The following is an 18,492-nucleotide window of genomic DNA, read 5'->3' as shown; positions in this document are numbered from 1 at the left end:
GCACACACACGCACGCACACACACACACACACACACACACACAGACAGACAGACAGACAGACAGACAGACAGACAGACAGACAGACAGACTGACAGACAGACAGACAGACAGACAGACAGACTGACAGACAGACAGACAGACAGACAGACAGACAGACAGACACACACACACACACATACACATACACACACACACACACACACACACACACACACACACACACACACTATGTGGCTCAGGTGAAGGATGGCATCAATAACCATGTAGCGAGAGAGAGAGGGAGAGGGAGAGGGAGAGGGAGAGAGAGAGAGAGAGAGAGAGAGAGAGAGGGAAAGAGAGAGAGAGAGAGAGAGAGAGAGAGAGAGGGAGAGAGAGCATGTGAGGTGGGCTACAGGGGAGAGAGGCAGAATTCTAATGCTCCGGCACTGCGGAGGAACTGAGTTTGGAAGTTTCACCTTCATGCAGCTACTGTACGAACACCGTGGGGAAAACGGTGTTTCAGGACCTGTTTCCTACGGCCGAGCCGGACGCCGTAGTGAAGGGGCCAGTAGCAGTCAAGCCTTCTCAGTGGTCCGTTCGCATCACAGCAAGAAGGTTCTTCTGGGGGCCCTCCTATGTGCAGCCTGCATGTCTCCATGCCCGCGTGGGTTTCCTCCCTCCCCGCCCTACAGTCACGCCTGTTAGGGCTGGACCCTCCTGGAAGCGTTGTGCCGCTGTGCCGTGGCCGCCCACGGCTCCATCTAAGGATGGACGGGTCAACCCACACGCAGAGATCTGCTCTCCCTGCAGGGATCAATAAAGGGGTCTTCAAAAGCAGGTGAGCCTCGTGGTAGAGACTCAGACCGCCGCTGCTACCTACAGTGCCGGGAAGGGGAACCTTCGCCTTTCGGCGTTCACCCCGAAAGCGAGGGCGACCTGCCACCCTGGCTGCTCGCACGGACGGCGGCAGACGTACGTAACGTCGCCAAAAAACGGAATCGACCAAACCGGATACGCGCTGGAAAGAGTGCATATGGCGCCACCACGCGCGAGACTCTCTCTCTCTTCTCTTTTTCTTTTTTTTCCGTCTCGGCGGCGGCTGTGCCACCGTAAGAGACACTTCCGTCGCTGGAAACCAGAGCGGAGCGGCTATAATCAACGGCAGATTTGTGGCGAAAGATAACAGGACCCGCCATCTGATGACAAAGCCGCCATTATGGGCAATATGGGTCATTCCCCGCACTTAGTATCTACAGTGGTGGTATTATGGGCTGTGGGATAGGGTAAATATATATTGTTCTAACATAATGTATATACATAATAGTCTATTCCTTCTATTTATATTTTGTATTCCTACTTTCTACATTACCATTTTTTTTTTCCTCTCATTTTATTCTATTTACTAACTGAATTACATATATCATCGTATGTACAAGTATGTGATAAATAAACATCTTCAATGTCGATAGGGCGGCAGGCTGCACAAAAGTACCCGGGGAGAGGTTTATTCATTGGGGGCGGGTATTATGTATTTCAATGGAACAGTTCAATTATCACCTTAAAAAAATAGATGATCTACCATCGGAAGGCAGATCAGATGGCAGTGGAGCCGTATGGAGGGGAAAGGTTAAAACGATTCCAAGGGCCCCTGGGCCCTCAAAAAATAGTTTATTTTAGTCACTGAAATGGTCATTCAAAGAATTTTTTAAAACCAACGGCTTCTGTTTTTATCTTGTTTTTGGCAAAAAGTAACAATCTGGACAGTCTCTGTATTGCCCCCCCCCCCGCCCCGCTGACATTAAATGGTTCAGTCCAGCCCGGAGGCGAAACGTACGCAGAGGCAGGAGGCAACTGATTGGGGCCCCGGAGAAGGCCCCCGTCACGGGCTGACTGGACTGGACTCCACAGCATTGACAGCAACAACTCAAAATATAGAATCCCTCACGCGACGCCCTCCACCCACAAACCCCTCTGAAGGGGCCCCCGCCTGCCGTGCGAGTTTGTTTTGAAGCGATCGAAGAGGAGTGATCTGTCCGCGGGCGAAGAAAGAAGGAAAAAAAAAAAAAAGAGAGGAGGAAGACAAACGAATGGGGCTGACATCACTGGGGCTATTTTCACATAGATTTTATTTTTTTGCTATTTAAGCTGAAATGTAATCAATACAGGCAGACGTTAAGCATGGTGCTGTATCCATACTAAATCAATTGTCCCTGCCTGTTGGCGGGCTCCCCGGCCCCTCACCCCACCCGATGGAACAGCCCTACTCCCAGCTGAAGAAGGGTAGTCACTTAGCCCACTTTATCAGCCTTGACATAATTGCAGGGGGTCCCTGGGAAGTTTTTAATTTTATTATGAAGAAGGAGAGTGATTAATGCTTTGTTCAATAAAAAATAAAAAATAAAAAACAGAGGAGTCAGAGAGGAGTGCAGTGCTCCAGGAGCTGGAAGACTGAGGGCATGGTAAACCAAGCTGCGGATAGAGACTCACATGGAAGGGATTCAGGGGAAAGATGGCGCTGCGCGTGTGTCAGGGAGTCTCGCATCAAACAGTGAATTAAACTGCATGAACGTTGCACGCACGTCTGCAAACTGTTATACATTTATTCCTATAGCTCACTGTCTGGGACTCTTTAATGCGTTGAATGGGCTGGTTTGGTTCTGGAGAGGTGTGGTTGGGGTGGCCGGGGGTGGGGGGGGCCCAATGTGATATCTTTTCATAGGGCCCAAAATCCCTGGCGGCACCCCTGGACTCTTTGTCCTCTCCATGCACACCCGTGTGTGTGTGTTGGCGTGTGAGTGTGTGTGGGCGTGTGTGTGTTAAGTGAGAGCCGCCTATTCATATTAAATATGGCATTTTCATTCCTGGCCTATTTGCTCCTGCGCCGGGGGGTGGGGGGGGTCTGGGGTCTTGCGGCGGCTGGATAGATGGAGGGATGAGGGAGGGATGGATGGAGGGATGAGGGAGGGATGGATGGAGGGATGAGGGAATGGAGGTAGGGAATAACGCAAATATTAAAAGACAAAAATGGAAAGGGCGGGGAGGTATCTCCCTGAGAGAAAATAATGTTAACATTTCATTCAATTTCGCATCGCAAGTCTTGAAATTGATTGTTAAACGGGGAAAAACACACACACACACACACTCAGACACAGACACACACACACACACACACACACACACACACACACAGACAAACACACACAAATGATATAAATTTGACATCCAGGTTAGATAATTCCACTCTCGTTTCGATAAATGTCCTTACTGGAGAAATGAGAAAATTGGGAGGAGGGGGGCGGGGGTGGGTGGGGGTTATTACAAATAAATACTTGACACAAATGACTCTCTCTCTCGCTCTCATTTGGGATACAATGGGAAAGGCTCTTAATTTGCCCTGCGGAGATTGAGAGGAGATTGGTGGTGGTGGAGGGAGTGGTGGGGTTTTTATATACAATTGAAAGGACGGGTGACACACACACACACACACACACACACGCACACACACACACACACACACACGCACACACACACACACACACACACACACACACACACACACACACACACACACATACACACACACACAAATGTAATTGCGACTGATATTCCATCTCACACAATGAGGTGATGGATGGCCTATCCAGCTACACTAGGCGAAGATAGCATTAGATTCAATAACGCTAAACAAACACAGAGCACAGTGCGTATAGCAGATATATTGAATATTCCATTATATGTGTATATATATATATATATATATATATACGGCTGCCTCACAGCAAGAAGGTCCTGGGTTTGATTCCCGCCTGGGGCACTGTTGGCACCGTGCTCCAGTGGGTTATTTCCCAAATAGGAGCCCTACTGTGTGGAGTTTGCATGTTCTCCCCGTGCTCACATGGGGTTTCCTCCACCTACCATCAGTAAGGACCCCCACCAAAAACATGCACGCATCACCATCTGACCAGCGATGGACACTTGGTACCAGGTCCCCGGGCGCGTCGACAAATGCTGCCCACTGCTCCTGGCTGCCCCCCCGGAGGAAGGACAAACCAGGATGGGTCAAATGCAGAGGCCACATTTCACCGGCCACTGTCCAAAGCGTGTGCATGTGTGTGCATGTGTGTGTGTGTGCATGTGTGTGTGTGTGCATGTGTTGTAGTGTGGTGTGTTGAGTGACAATTAAAGATTCTTCTATATATATATACTGTATATATATCCTTACTGATCAGCCACAACATTAAAACCACTGACAGGTGAAGTGATTTACATTGATCATCTGGTTCCAATGGCACCTGTCAAAAAAATGGAATATTCCATATTCTTTTCCATATCATAGGGGTTGTATTCCTAAAATGTTGCATTTCTGGCTAAAGGTCTCTCTCTCGCTCTCTCTCGCTCCCTCTCACTTCCTCTCTCTCTCTCTCTCTCTCTCTCTCTCTCTCTGTCTCTCATCCAACTATTCTTAAATTTGGCCGGACACGTGGAGAAACTCTGAAAATGAGACCATACATCATCATATCCCAAAAAATACACACAAAAACAACACTCATCTGACACCATTACGGGTGCCATACCTGTTCCAATAACCATTCATCTCCCCCATCCAGCGCCAGGTAAAAGCCACGTCCCGGACCCGGAGAGCCAGACAAAGGCGGGCGGGAGCCAGCGATTGAGAAACGCTAATAGGGACACGACACCGAACAGCCCACCAACAACGGCCGTCGCGCTCCCTCTCTCCGTCACGTCCCCCCGTCCTTTGCTGTCTCCCGCTCGGACACGAAACAGGGACAAAGGAGGCACAACTGCTCGGCGTGTGAATTTACCGCCCCGCTTTGTCCGGGCGCCGACACCCGATACGCGAGTAGACGACTCGGCTGTCACCTCAAGGCGCGGCCTCCCCAAGGCTAACGGCCTCGGTGTAATAACGGTTTTCTTTTATCCCCCGCTCATTGTAACGTGGAAGGAGACATTGTTTGGACTTTAATGTCTTTCAAGCTAAGTATAAAAAAAGCTGCGCCACTCCCACTCACGACCAGGCAACTCCAGCAGCACAAGCGCACTTCTACTTTGAAATTTCCAACGTACACCCAGGTAGGTCTATAACAAGGTATTATGTAACAACCATAATCAGGGCTTGACAGTAACGGTTGCCCAGTTGCCCTCGGCAACCAGATCGAGTCAATTGGCAACCATTTTGTTGCCTCTGGTTGCCCCCTTTGGCAACCACTTTTCAACATATTATTGATGGATGTTATTCACGTGAGCACCGGCTGGCTATCTTTGAAGACAGACAGCATTAATAATGAGCATGGTTCAGACCTGAAGTTTTGTTGCATTTTGTTATACGTTGCCAAAATGTAGTAAATGTAATCGTTATTATGTAATAATAAAAACTTTCCACATTTTGTAATAAAAATATTCAACCCTAAATATATAATAAGTTATGCCAAATTCTGTAATCATTTGTCAAAATGTAATATCAAATACCTTTATTATGGATATAGCACCCGTAGTTCTTATTAACTTGCTGCATTTTGTTATAAAAAGCTTAAATGCGATACATGGGCTTTGGCAAATTTTGTCATTTGACTGTAGCATAACACGGCTGTTATCACCTCAGTCACAACAAAGCGTTTACTAAAGCGTGACACTTGAGTACAGAATGTGTTGAATTAATACATATGCATCATTCAAATGTTGTTATGGCAACCGCAGGTGTTATTACTAACTAATGTAATTACCATGTAATTAGTGTATAATATATAAACTGTATTTTATATATATATATATATATATATAGTTTTTTTTACGGTATATATACAGTATACACTGTATATAATGACGCCATATTCAAACACATACACAGAACAAGACAGAACATGAGCTGTCAACCAGGTGGAATCAAGTCTTCCATGAGCGTAACTAAACTACAGGTCTCCACTGTTCCTCGCGACCATGTTTCCACGCCCGTCTGTCTTCCTGTGGCAAAGCAGTTGGCGTCGCCGTCTCTTCGGGGCATTAAGAATAGAACGATCAAGCTCTCAGAACTATGAAGTACAGAGCGAGCGGCGATCGGGAGGAGTCTCATTCCATCCAGCCTCTCGGCAGCAACACCCCAACACCAGCCACACACAGGTTCAACTCTGCTTTCGACCTGGACGAGGCTCTTATCTGTATGTCGGACTGTCTGCCATAAATCATACATGTCATATTGAAGTAGCGTATCTCAACTAAAAATCAATATATGGAAGCGGAAGGGGAAGTGGAGGGGGTTGACCTTGGGGTCACCGACGTCAGGAATTTTAAGGGCGGCGTGGCTCGCCCTCCGATGCTCGGATCCGATAGATCCGCGGCGGAAATATAAGGAGAGATGTGATCTGAAGGCTCGGCCCGACCAGGGAACTCCTCCTACTGCTGTTTGTGAAAAACAACCCCCAGCTAATGCACTATTAAATGGCTTGACTAGGTGAAATCAGGACCATAAATCCACGTTCCCACGGTATATGACCTAATAAACGGTGGACGGGGACTTTATTCCTCGACCTCACAACCCTGAGTGGTCGGTAAAAGGGATGATTGATCCGTTCATTTTGAGTTTTTAACCTTTTTTTTTACATGATGATTGATGGCGATGGGCGGATTTACACTGCCAGTCCCAGAATTCCATTGGAAACGGCCCCGATCGGTGCGTTCTTGGCGGGGAAAGGCGGACCCCCGCCATCTCGATGATGTCACCGTCGCGCGTTACCGGGGAGGATGAATCACCGGCTTTGATTCGCCAGTTTCATATTCTCTCACCGTCATCTTCAAAAAAAAAAAAAAAAAAAAAAAAGGGATTTGATGTTTTAGCGTCTCTACCGGAGCGGGGGGGGAACGGGAGCGACGGAGAGAGCGTGTGGAGGAACGGATGGAGAGGCGGCGACAGGGGCGTCCATTCGTCTTCCCCGAAATGGACGGAGACAGAGGAGGGAAGGAGCGGGACGGAGACGGAGCGAGCGCTGAATAAATCTGATGCCCTGTTAATCGAAAACCCTCCTCACGGCGAATTAGACAGTTTTATGTTTCTGCGGTGCCCCCGTGCGCGTGGGCGCGTGTGCATGTGTGCACTCCTGTACAGATACGAGCTCCGAAAATCCCGATCCCACAACTTTTAATTATACGCGAGCGCGAATATGAGCAAAAGGTAAATTGTTCTGTCAGGCTGCGAAATGGGCTTTTTGATGTCCGAGGAGCGCCACAACTCTCGCCGCTTGGCGTTTCTATTATCCAATGAGGGGAGACGGATGTGGTGTGTGTGTGTGTGAGTGTGTGTGTGTGTGTGTGTGTGTGTGTGTTGGCGGGGGGAGGGGCTCGGTTAAAGGACAAATAGGGCAATCGTATGTACCGCTCTGTGAAAAGTTTTTTCACTGCAAAAGGGATTCACTGCAACAAAAATGAAACTTCTTCTAACGACGGTAACTGTCGCGGTGCCACAGCGCCATCTGCAGGTGGGGGGCGTCAGCGCTGGCGAGCGGAAGGGGACGCGGCTGCAGGGGATTGCGGAGAACTGAAACGCTGTGGTGTCACCTCTCTCTCTCTCTCTCTCTCTCTCTCTCTCTCTCTTTCTGTCTGTGTCTCTCTGTCTCTCTCTCTTTCTCCATCCCTCCCTCTCCCTCCTCACAGCGAGGTAGACTGTCTCCCACACCAGTACCCACAGCAGTTACATGTTGCTGAAGTTTCATAAGGAACTCTGTTACTTTCATTTATGCATTCGACTTGTTGTGTAGAGGAACCCGGTAAAAATAGATAGATCGAGAAATAGAGTCTCACAGTAATGTACACAATTGCAAAATATATCCACCTATCTACCTACCAACCTACTAACATACTTACCTACATACCTACCTTTCTTTCTACCTACCTAGCTACCTACTTATCTAACTACCTTTCTATCAAACTATCTACCCACCTACATACCTACCTCCCTATAGTACCAATCCTTCTATCTACCTACCTACCTACAGTATCAACCTCTCTACCTATCTAACTACTTATCTGCCTCGCTACCTATCTACATGCTTATCTACCTACCAAACAACCCACCTACCTACCTACCTACCTACCTACCTACCTATCTACCTACTTACCTACCATTCTACCTATCTACCTACTTACCTGCCTGTCTACATACCTACCTACCTACCTACCTACCAACCTACCTACATACCGACCAACCTACCCATCTACTGACCAACCTACCTATCTACCTACCTACAGTGCCTACCTTTCTTTCTACCTACCTACCTACACTTCCATCAACCTACCTACCAACCATACTGTACCTACCTACAACCTATCTACCCTCAGTACCAACCTCTGTACCTTCCTACCCACCTACATGCCTAGCTACCTATCTACATACCTACCTATCTACCAACCTACCTATCTACCTACCGACCTACAGTACCTACTTTTCTTTCTACCCACCTACCTACCTTCTTATCTAACTACCTTTCTATCCACCTATCTACATACTGTACCAACTTTTCTCCATACCTACATACCTACAGTACCTACCTACAACCTACCTATCTGCCGACCCACATACATACCTTCTTATCTAACTACCTTTATATCTACCTATCTAATTACCTACATACCTACCTGCGGTTACAAACAAAACATTTGCATGAGGTGGGTCGGTTTACACCGCATTAAACTTGACGACCTGGCCGGAAAACAAACGCCAAACGTGAGGTGTCACTTCTGGTTAAAATGCCAAAACTCCGCTGGAAAGCGTCTTCCAGACTCAGGTGCCATCTAACATCTACAAACAAACCGTCTTGCGGGCGCGGTGGGGACGGGCGGCGTTGAGCCTATTTGTCAGATGTCAAATTATCAACGACGGAGCGCTCTATCACACTGTAGTCCGTGGGCATATTGTACCTTTCCCAATGCTTCCCGGGGCCTCATTTATTAACAATGTGCACACACAAAAAGATGCCAAACGCTGCTTGAAATCCACTACAAAAGGCATGTGTACGGAAACTATGACCGCTGAATGACACCGTGGAAAGGTTTGGTTGGCGGGGTTAACGGTATTTCTAATGATGGGGAATCTTATTGTAAAAGGCGTTGTGCTAGATGATGGCCTTCCCCTACTGAAATTATAATATTTATGACAGAGAGAGTGAGGGAGGGAGAGAGTGAAGGGCTGAAAATAGAACAAACCACAAAAGACGAAACATGGAAAAACATCCATCAAATGATTTAAATGCCAACAGCCTCTTTTCCTTGATCCGTACAACGAGAATCTCAATATTTCAGCTCCACGGATGGTTTTGCGACAGATGCGAGTCGTGCCGGTCACGATCTCCCTCTCCCACTTTCTCTCCCTCTCTTATCGTCCCTCTCTCTCGCTCTCTCTCTCTCTCTCTAAATCTCTCCCCAGCTCTCTCCCTCGCTTTTATCCTTCCTTTCTCTCTCCCTCTCTCTTCAACTCTCTCCCTCCCCCCTCTCCCTCTCTCTCCCACTCTCTCTCTCCCTCTCACACTCTCCCACTCTCTCTCTTCCACTCTCTCTCCCTCTCTACCATTCTCTCTACCTCTCTCTCTCCCCCTCTCTCTCTCCCCCTCTCCGTCTCTCTCCCTCTCCCTCTCTCTCTCTCTCGTTCTCTCTCATCTTGCCGCTCTCTCTTTCTCGCTCAGCGGCAGCAGAACCAGCGGTGACTTAACGAGGGAACGATAGGACTCACAATCAACTTTAATCACGCAGCGCTGCAAAGCACGGCGTCTTACCTTCACATATACATTTCCGTCTCTTACATTTGGAGCGCAGGACTGTACGTGTGCCGCTGGGTTGCTTCACCCGCTCCCCGTTTTGTCATGAACTCAACGGGCCTCTCCGCGCAATTTGCCACGAAATAAAGACATTTGTCAGAAATGGGCTTACACTGGTAATGTGTAATGACGTGCAGCGGCTGTTTGATTAACGCAGGTTTGATTAGCGCCGGGGCTTTCGTCATCTCACACCAAGAGGCAGCAGCTTCCTCAGTTGTTCTACGTCAATCAATATTAATGACGGGAGGGAGGGTCCTTGTTTGTGTCGTAGATTGTGTAGGTTAACGTGGTAGGAGAGAAAAATATGAACGCTTGATGTGGATTAGTTATTGATTCATGAAGAACAATGTGTGGATGGATGGATGGATGGATGGATGGATGGATGGATGGATGGCAGATAGACCGACAAATAGGATTATTGCCACATTCAGATCATTTGGACGATAAGGCAGAAGGTTTGGGAGAAAGACACTACTCCACTACTACCAATTATAATTTCCTACCTCCTTCACGAGTGACAACTCTCTCTGTTCATCTCCTCTCCCCCTCTCTCCCCCTGTCTCTCCCCCTCTCTCTCTCTCTCCCTCCCTCCCTCCCTCCCTGTATCACTCTTCCTTTTTCTTGCTGTATTCTGTGAATTTGGCCGTTGCGATGGCTCCGCGACTGAAAACACAAAAACCGCTTCGGATCCCTGAGCCAGAGAGCGAATAGTCATTGAGATGGATGGAAACACAGCGAGGGCGACTGGGTAAAGAGGCATGAATGGGTTCCGCTGCACCAAAATTTGCAGAGACGCCGCGTCCCTTTAATCCGGTATCAGAAAGCTCCCACACGAAAACAGGAAGGTTTTTACATTTTCTTCTGAGAATCAGACGAGACGACTAATAATCAAAAAAAAAACATGAATTAATACAAATTGGTTTGTATCTTAATCACATTTGTCTTTGGGAAGGAGCCATATTGCGGAATGAGTGCCCCGCTAAGTGCAGCGTTGGAGGGGCCCCGGACCCAGCCTCCTTTATTAGCGACGGGGAAGACGACGAGGATTAAAAGGACTCCTCAAGGACTCCCGAATAACATCCCGCGCACATCTCTCATGCACGGGACATCTCCGCCGCTCCTTAATGCTTTATAAATATTGAAGCCCGGGTTTTTAATCATTTAAAATAAAGGAGACGACTTTTCTGGTTCCGATGCCAGCGGCCCCTTAATGTAGACGAGAGGAGTTGAAAAGGTGGAACATCCGTAGGAGCCCTTTCAAATATAAAGTAATAAGTTCCAGCGGAGCAGGGCTTACAGCGCCCCCCTGCCGTCACTCCAAAAATACAAGGTGAACGACTTCCGTCCAAAATTGGAGTCAAGCAAGTTGTTTGCATGGTCAGTTTGGTGGCCGCCAATCGCGGCTATGGAGTACAGCTGTTGGCCAACTCGGTTCAGGTTGGAGGCTCCTGCATTCTCTTTGCTGATGGATGCGATGCTTTCTCCCGTGGGACGCTCAGCCTAACTTTACTGCTTTTGAATCCTGGCTCAACGGAATTCAACCGTTCGTCCGCGTGATTTTTTTTTTTCTTTTGTATTTGTGTTTCCGAGTGTGTAGGTAACCACTGCATTGAGTCCCATTGAGTTTCCAGCTGCGTTTGAGGCCCAACCGCCCAAGAGGGTGCGGGGGCCTGTTTCAAATGGCACTTCAACGTCTTTGTCTGTTCGGAGCGTTTTATTTCCATGCTTTTACTCGTCTTTGCTTTTATATAATGTATTTAAGGCTTTATGTAAAGCACTTTGAAATGCCCTTGTGTATGAAATGTCCTATACCAATAAAGTGGCCTCGCCTTGACGCTTGTTTCCGACTATCAGCTAAATTCCTCGGATATGAATGAGAACATTTATTTTCTGAGCTATACTCTGCGGCGCTCTTCGCCGCACGCATCACAGCCCGGGAACAGACTGGATTCCTGTGTGTGTGTGTGTGTGTGTCTGTGTGTGTGTGTAGGGTATAGATGTCCCCTCAGTACAGTATATCCGGCATCTCATCCCGGGCTGCTTCCCTTGATCGAACGGGGCCTTATTTCCCCTGTCAAATCGACGCAGACACTGTCCATTTGTATCAATTACACTTCCTCCTCTCTCTCTCTCTCTCTCCCCCTCTCCCTCAGACACATGGAAGTCGATTACGTCTAATCGCTGGTAAATTACACAGCAGCTGGACGGCGGCGGCCCAGTCTACGTAGCGGGAGAAGTCTCATTGAAGGTTATCACATCTCAGTCATTAGTCATTACGAGATAAGAGAGTCGCGGAGGGGAAAAGAGGGTGAGAGAGAGTGGGCGAGAGAGAGAGAGAGAGAGAGAGAGAAAAAGGGGGATGGAATCTATAGCGCGCTCGGTACAGTAAAGCGTCCGACTGATATCAACGGTGCTCCTCCTGCTGAGGACACTGCTAAGTGGGCAAGTTTGGATAAACATTGGAAGTTGCTGAGCGACGAAAAAAATGATACAAGCTTCCACTTGACGGACTGATCGTCAACCAAACGGACGACGAGTGGGACAAATTTCACACTTGCAGCTGATGACGTATTCGCACATGAACACAAACAGCGTGGCCGTTTTCGCCCCGACACCACGCCGGGCCACGCCAAGCCCAGCCGGTCGGCCATCTTTGGCATTATGGATTTTGCCGTCCGCTCATGAAGGCTGTCAGGCTTTGTGCCATGTGCACTACAGTATCCTGAAACTGCGTCCTATATGTAGGACGGGTTGACATTCGTAACATCAGTGACCCAGTGCGATGGTCCGCGTGTGTGATGTTTTATGTTCTTTTACATCTTTCTTGTCCCAGTTTTGGGACACACAGTTTATGTTTATATGAATATTAATATACATGCATGCATATCGTTTACGTATGATGCAAGGTTCTCTTCTGTGTCTTGCTTACTCCTACCCATGATCTCCTTTCTCTGTGTTTAAAGGGCAACCTCCGGCCAGTTTAAAGCCACGCTTTCCCCCTCGGGTTTCCTCCAAATGGATATTGGTGGCGTGACCGTTAATTGAATGTCACGTGCGTGTGACACCCTGGCAACCAGTGACAAAAGGAGCAGATCCTCACTGGTAGCACCAATGACGTCGGAGCGAAAGTGAGCAGAGTGACTCCTAAAACCGTGATTGTGGAGAGGAGGATTTGCCAGTCCAGGAATTCATTACGTCCTTCCCTATTTCACGGTTTGATTCAACGCGAGAGGGCTTGCCAGCCTGAACAGTCATAATAATGGATAATAATCAGCGGCGGCCGGTGGCGAAATTGGATGGGAGGGGTGAATAAAAGTGTAAAACCTGTCAATAACTGACCCTGCAGAATACACAACAATCACAGGTAGCACTGAGACTGTAGAGCTGAGACTGAGACCTTACAATATATTATGGGATTCACTGGCCCTGCAACCGCTCATTTTCAATGGGACTTCTGCAAAGCGGGGCCCCGTCAAAAATCTTGAATGCGGAAGTGATCTTTTCTATCTTCTGTAATTATCTTATTTTTGCCGTTTACACACGACTGAGATATTGCGCCATCGCAGCGGGTCATCACAAATATGTCTGAGGGTCCTTCAGGGTAGTTTGTGTTGCAAAATGCGCCGCACTTTTTGGACTATTCCGGTTAGAGTAGCACTTTGCCAACGGCGGGTGCAATTCTGACGGGACCCCGCAGTGCAGAGGTCCCCATTAAGAGGAGCGGTGGGGCCGTTACGGGACGAGGGACTCACCAACATTTAAATTGATCATTTTCAAGGTAGTTATTGACCTGGAATAACAGGACGTATGTGCTCTCCAAGGGAACTTACACTCTTAAGAACATAGAATAGGGTTTAGCCGTGTTAGCTCATTTAAACCCGCCGCTCCCATTACAATAAATAAGGTCCCTTTCCGACGAGTGCAATCTCAACAAAAGCGTCACAATTTTTGCTGATAATGTCAACCATTTGTCAGAAATGGTACTGAATCCATGTAACGCAGCAGTATGTAATGTAATGGAAAGACTTAGTATCTCAAAAAGGCAAAAAAACAAAACAGCGCATTGCCAACCCGCTCAGCCACAGAAGTCTTTCCGTATTTAAAGATCTAGCGTCTCGGACGTCGCAAAACTGTTCTTACCTGTGTGTCGGTGAGCGCGTACAGGTGCTGGTGGTCGGGACTGAAGAGCAGATCTCTCAGAATGGGATTCCCGTCGCTCACCACCACGTTCTCATAGAGCAAGGCAGGCTGGGCGATGGAGTTGACCAGGATCTGAGGAGACAGGAGGGCAGAGCGGAGCCGGAGATTACCTCTGAACTGCAGCGGAGGCTTCCGTAACCTTGGCCGCCAGAGAGCGAGCGGAAACTTTGAGCGGCAAAGTTTTTGTTCTCGCCTTCCCTTCCGTAACCTGGGAAGCCTTAAGAGCCAATTCTAACAACACAAAGAAGCCGTCTAGCACTCGGTGTGTTTGTTGGTCTCTCTCATCCCTCTTTCTTCTCCCTGAGGTCCGGCCGACCCCTCGCCTGGACACAAAACCTGGAAGGCGCCGTCAAAGGCATCCCTTAATCCCTCCCCCCTCCCCCAGCCCCCCGGACATAAAGGTTGGCTAAAGAATAAAAGAAGCCGTCACAGAAAGGTGCTTGTCTCCGGTTCAAAGGAGGAGCGGAGCTTTTCCTCGGAATGTCAAAGAAACCACCTTTGACGGACCGCGGTGGAGCGTTAAGCCAGGTCTGCAGTGGCAACTGGCGAGATAGCGCAGTTTAGAAATAAAGTGTACCGTAAAAAAAATATATATATATATTAACCTTTCAGGAGGAACCTTGATGAAAATGATAAGTCTATAAGTACGTCATCATCTTCATTGGTGCAGAGTGTGAGAGTGACCTTTGTGACCACTTCCATCCCCACAGGCAAGAACCCTGAACCTTATCGGTCCCTAAAACAGTTTGTTGACGGTTGTTTGCGGAGGCCGTGTCGTTCATGGGAAGGTTACGCAAAGCGTGGGATTTCGCCCCATCCGTTGCTGTGTTACGGGTTCTGGATTTCCATTTTCTTTTATGAAACAAAAATTAGTGAGGGGAAACTACACCGCGTTCCAAATTATTATGCAAATGATATTTTTCTCTGATTTTCCTAAATAGTCGATGCAAATGACAGTCAGTATAATTTTCAAGTCGTCAACCGTTAGGGTATAATTCGAATGTTATTGAACAAACCTCCCAATGATAAAAGTATTTTTTTCAAAAATAAAAACTCTAAACGCACTGTTCCAAATTATTATGCACAACAGAGTTTCAAAACATTTTATAGGTCGTAAAGAACTGAAAATGGTCATTTGTTGAATGTGCAGCATTAGCAGGTCATATTTACTGAAATCTAAAGCTATTTCAATCAAAAACATCTTAACAGGCCAAGTTACATGTTAACAAAGGAGCCTTCTTTCATATCACCTTCACAATTCTTGCCTCCTTTGAACTTGTGAGCTTTTGAGTTTCTGCTTGAATTTCTTTGCAGGATGTCAGAACAGCCTCCCAGAGCTGCTGTTTTGAACTGCCTCCACCCTCATAGATCTTTTGCTTGAGGATGCTCCAACGGTTCTCAATAGGGTGGAGGTCAGGGGAGGATGGGGGCCACACCATGAGTTTCTCTCCTTTTATGGCCATAGCAGCCAATGACACAGAGGTTTTCTTTGCAGCATGAGATGGTGCATTGTCAGGCATGAAGACGGTTTTGCTACGGACGGCACGGTTCTTCTTTTTGTACCATGGAAGAAAGTGCTCAGTCACAAACTCTATATACTTTGCAGAGGTCGATTCCACAGCTTCAGGGGCCCACCAGCTCTCTCCCCATGATTACCGCCCAAAACATGACTCCACCACCTCCTTGCTGACATCGCAGCCTTGTTGCGACGTGGAGGCCATCCACCAACTGTCCACTACTCCATCCATCTGCACCATCCAGGGTTGCACGGCACTCATCAGTAAACAAGGCTGTTTGAAATGAGCCTTCATGTATTTCTGGGCCCCCTGCAACCGTTTCTGCATTGGTTAGGGGGGGCCCAATAGTAGCTTTATGCACAACTGCAAGCCTCTGGAGGATCCTACACCTTGAGGTTGGCTGGACTCCAGAGGCACCAGCAGCTTCAAATACCTGTTTGCTGCTTTGTAACAGCATTTTAGCGGCTGCTCTCTTAATTCCCTGAATTTGTCTGGCAGAAACCTTCCTCGTTAACCCGTCTGTGCTCTGAATCAGCCACAAATCTCTTCACAGTACGATGATCACGCTTAAGTTTTTGTGAAATATCTAATGTTTTCATACCTTGTCCAAGGCGTTGCACTATTTGAGGCTTTTCGGCAGCAGAGATCCTTTTTCTTTCCCATGCTGCTTGAAACCTGTGGCTGCTTAATAATGTGGAACGTCCTTCTGAAGTAGTTTTCCTTGAATCGGGCTCACCTGGCAAACTAATTATCACAGGCGTCTGAGATTGATTTCAGTGATCCAAAGAGCCCTGAGACACAATACCATCCATGAGTTTAATTGAAAAACAAAAAATTAAATGTTTATAACGCTTAAATCCAATATGCATAATAATTTGGAACGTGGTGTAGTGATAGCAGCGAGCAGCGACCAGTTTTGCGTGGATTACGTTTCACCAATCAGTATTGGTTTGCACGCCGCGATAGTTCCTGAAAAGCACCACCGTGCAGGCGGAGACTGTTCTGGGACCAGGAATTATCCAAGTGGAACCAATTTCAGAAAAGGCCTACATTTTTTAAGTATCGGGAACTAAGTTTCTGGTTCCTGCGGTTAAAAAAAAAAAAAAAAAAAAAAAAACCCTTCCAGGCACTAAAACAAACACCATGCAACAAGAGAAGCACGACCGAAATTGCACCGACAAACAGTTTAAAATCGCTTGGAAAACAAGCCATGCAGGCACTTTATTAGGAGTCATAAAAGAAGTGGCGGAGTGGAGCCAGTCACTCCCCGCCCCACTGCTCGTGGCAGAGGGCATCTGGAGTTGGCTTCAGGTCAGTTGGCACACAGGAAGCCCCGCCCCCACACGGGGGTCGGCGGTGTCTCGTACTCCAGTCTGCTGGCCTGCAGGTATCTGCCCTACTTGGCCGACCCCTGCGCTCCGGAGCCGCCGCGCAGCTACTAAAACGTTGCCTCCGGTATGCCGTGGCAGCGAGGCCTTAAATGAATTAATTTATAATTTCCCACTTCTTCCACTTGTTTCAGTCTTTTGCATAGGCCACACGTGCAGCGCACATCAGCTCAAAGCCTGGTGTATGCTGGGGGGGTCATAATGTTAGCCTCTTGGGGACCATCCACATTCTTTTGAGTGCTGCAGTGGATCTTCAGGGTCTCAAGTTGTTCAAGTTAAGTGTGAAACCCAATGGATCAAGTGGGAAAGGGATGTCTAGACGTCCGTCCAAAACTCCAGAAGTCTGCAGGCCTCCGCCGCCGAGCTCCCTGGTTTCCTGTCCGTCCCCAGCGACGGCACAGTCCATATGATGAACAGGCTGCGAGGAATATGAAATTGTATCGCCATTGAGATAAGATAAGATAAGATAAACCCTTATTAGTCCCACAACGGGGAAGTTTGCACAGTTACAGCAGCAAGAAGTAAAAGCAGAAAATAGAGAGAATCAATAAAGAGTTGTAGTAACTAAAAGTAAGTAAGAATCAAGGTAAGCACTATACGCAGAATAAAATATATAGAAAATATATACCCAAGTAGAAACAACATAAATAGGAATCAAAGTAATAAAGAGCATTGCACATATTTAGACCAATTGCACATCAGGGACTGTACTTTTCTTCTATTATTGTTGGATTCGATAATTCTTTCGATTTGATTATTCTTCTATGTTTACTAGTTGTTGGTTAATCGGAGGCTTTAAGGCACTTAAAGTGGATTCTCGTCGTCCGACGTTTCCACGGCTGCACTAGAGGCCGTAACGTTGGAGCGGCGAGGGAGGGCTTACAATCATGAATCAACCACAGGCCATCCATCCCCGGTTCATGCATTTGGAGCTGACGCATCCCCACAAAGACACATAAAAGTTGTTCCACGCTGAAGTGTACTTAAAAATCACCCAATCATTGGAGTCATAAAAAAGCAGAATGTTTTCTTTTTTTTTTTTTTTTTTAATCCAGTTCACAAGCCGGTAATAAAACATGATGCGTGTTGCTTGGCTGCTTCCTGATGCCCAGAGAAAAACCCGCCGCCTGCAGAAAATCTAAGAACAACACGTCAAGGCGTTTCAACTTTGGGAATTACGTGCGGCGCGCGTCAAATTCACTTTTAGCGCGCGCCGCCCCTTAGACTGCTCTTGAGCCCAAAAGCCGCCTGTTGGAAGGATCCCGACGGAGCCGACAGAAGCCACAGTCGCCCCAAGCACAACCAGCCCAGAATATTGCAACCGGCCTTAAAACCGAACGCATAAGCAAAGTTTACAACGTCGGCGTCGCCGCATTCACTGTGAAAAAATCTTTTTTACGTGATTGAATTTGCAGTTTTTTCAATTTGCGAACACCTATAAAGTACCTTCTCAGCTTTCCCTTCCTTCATTTAAAATGGAAGACGTCCAGCCGAGGAAAGCTTCCGCCGTCGCGCTGTAAAAAACGGGAGGAGACGCCGGGGGGGGGGTGGGGGGGGGGGGGGTCGCTCTCCGGGGCGAGCCGCTAGAG

At 47.6% G+C, this 18,492-nt stretch overlaps 1 protein-coding gene across 1 annotated transcript in view; it reads right to left on the bottom strand.

Annotated features, from left to right (window-relative positions):
* Window positions 1–18,492, bottom strand: part of LOC307240707 (plexin-A1-like) — a gene marked incomplete at both ends in the record, with an annotated part of 204,601 nt that overhangs the window by 107,509 nt on the left and 78,600 nt on the right. Inside the window, one exon of the mRNA XM_080014554.1 lies at window positions 13,939–14,070. Within this exon, the coding sequence (XP_079870680.1) occupies window positions 13,939–14,070 (132 nt within the window). The remainder of the gene's footprint in view (window positions 1–13,938; window positions 14,071–18,492) is intronic.

Source organism: Zeus faber, assembly GCF_960531495.2.
Source record: "Zeus faber genome assembly, chromosome: 15".
Lineage (NCBI taxonomy): Eukaryota > Metazoa > Chordata > Actinopteri > Zeiformes > Zeidae > Zeus > Zeus faber.
Note: the sequence above shows the minus strand (reverse complement) of the source record. Positions and strands in the feature narration are given on the sequence as shown.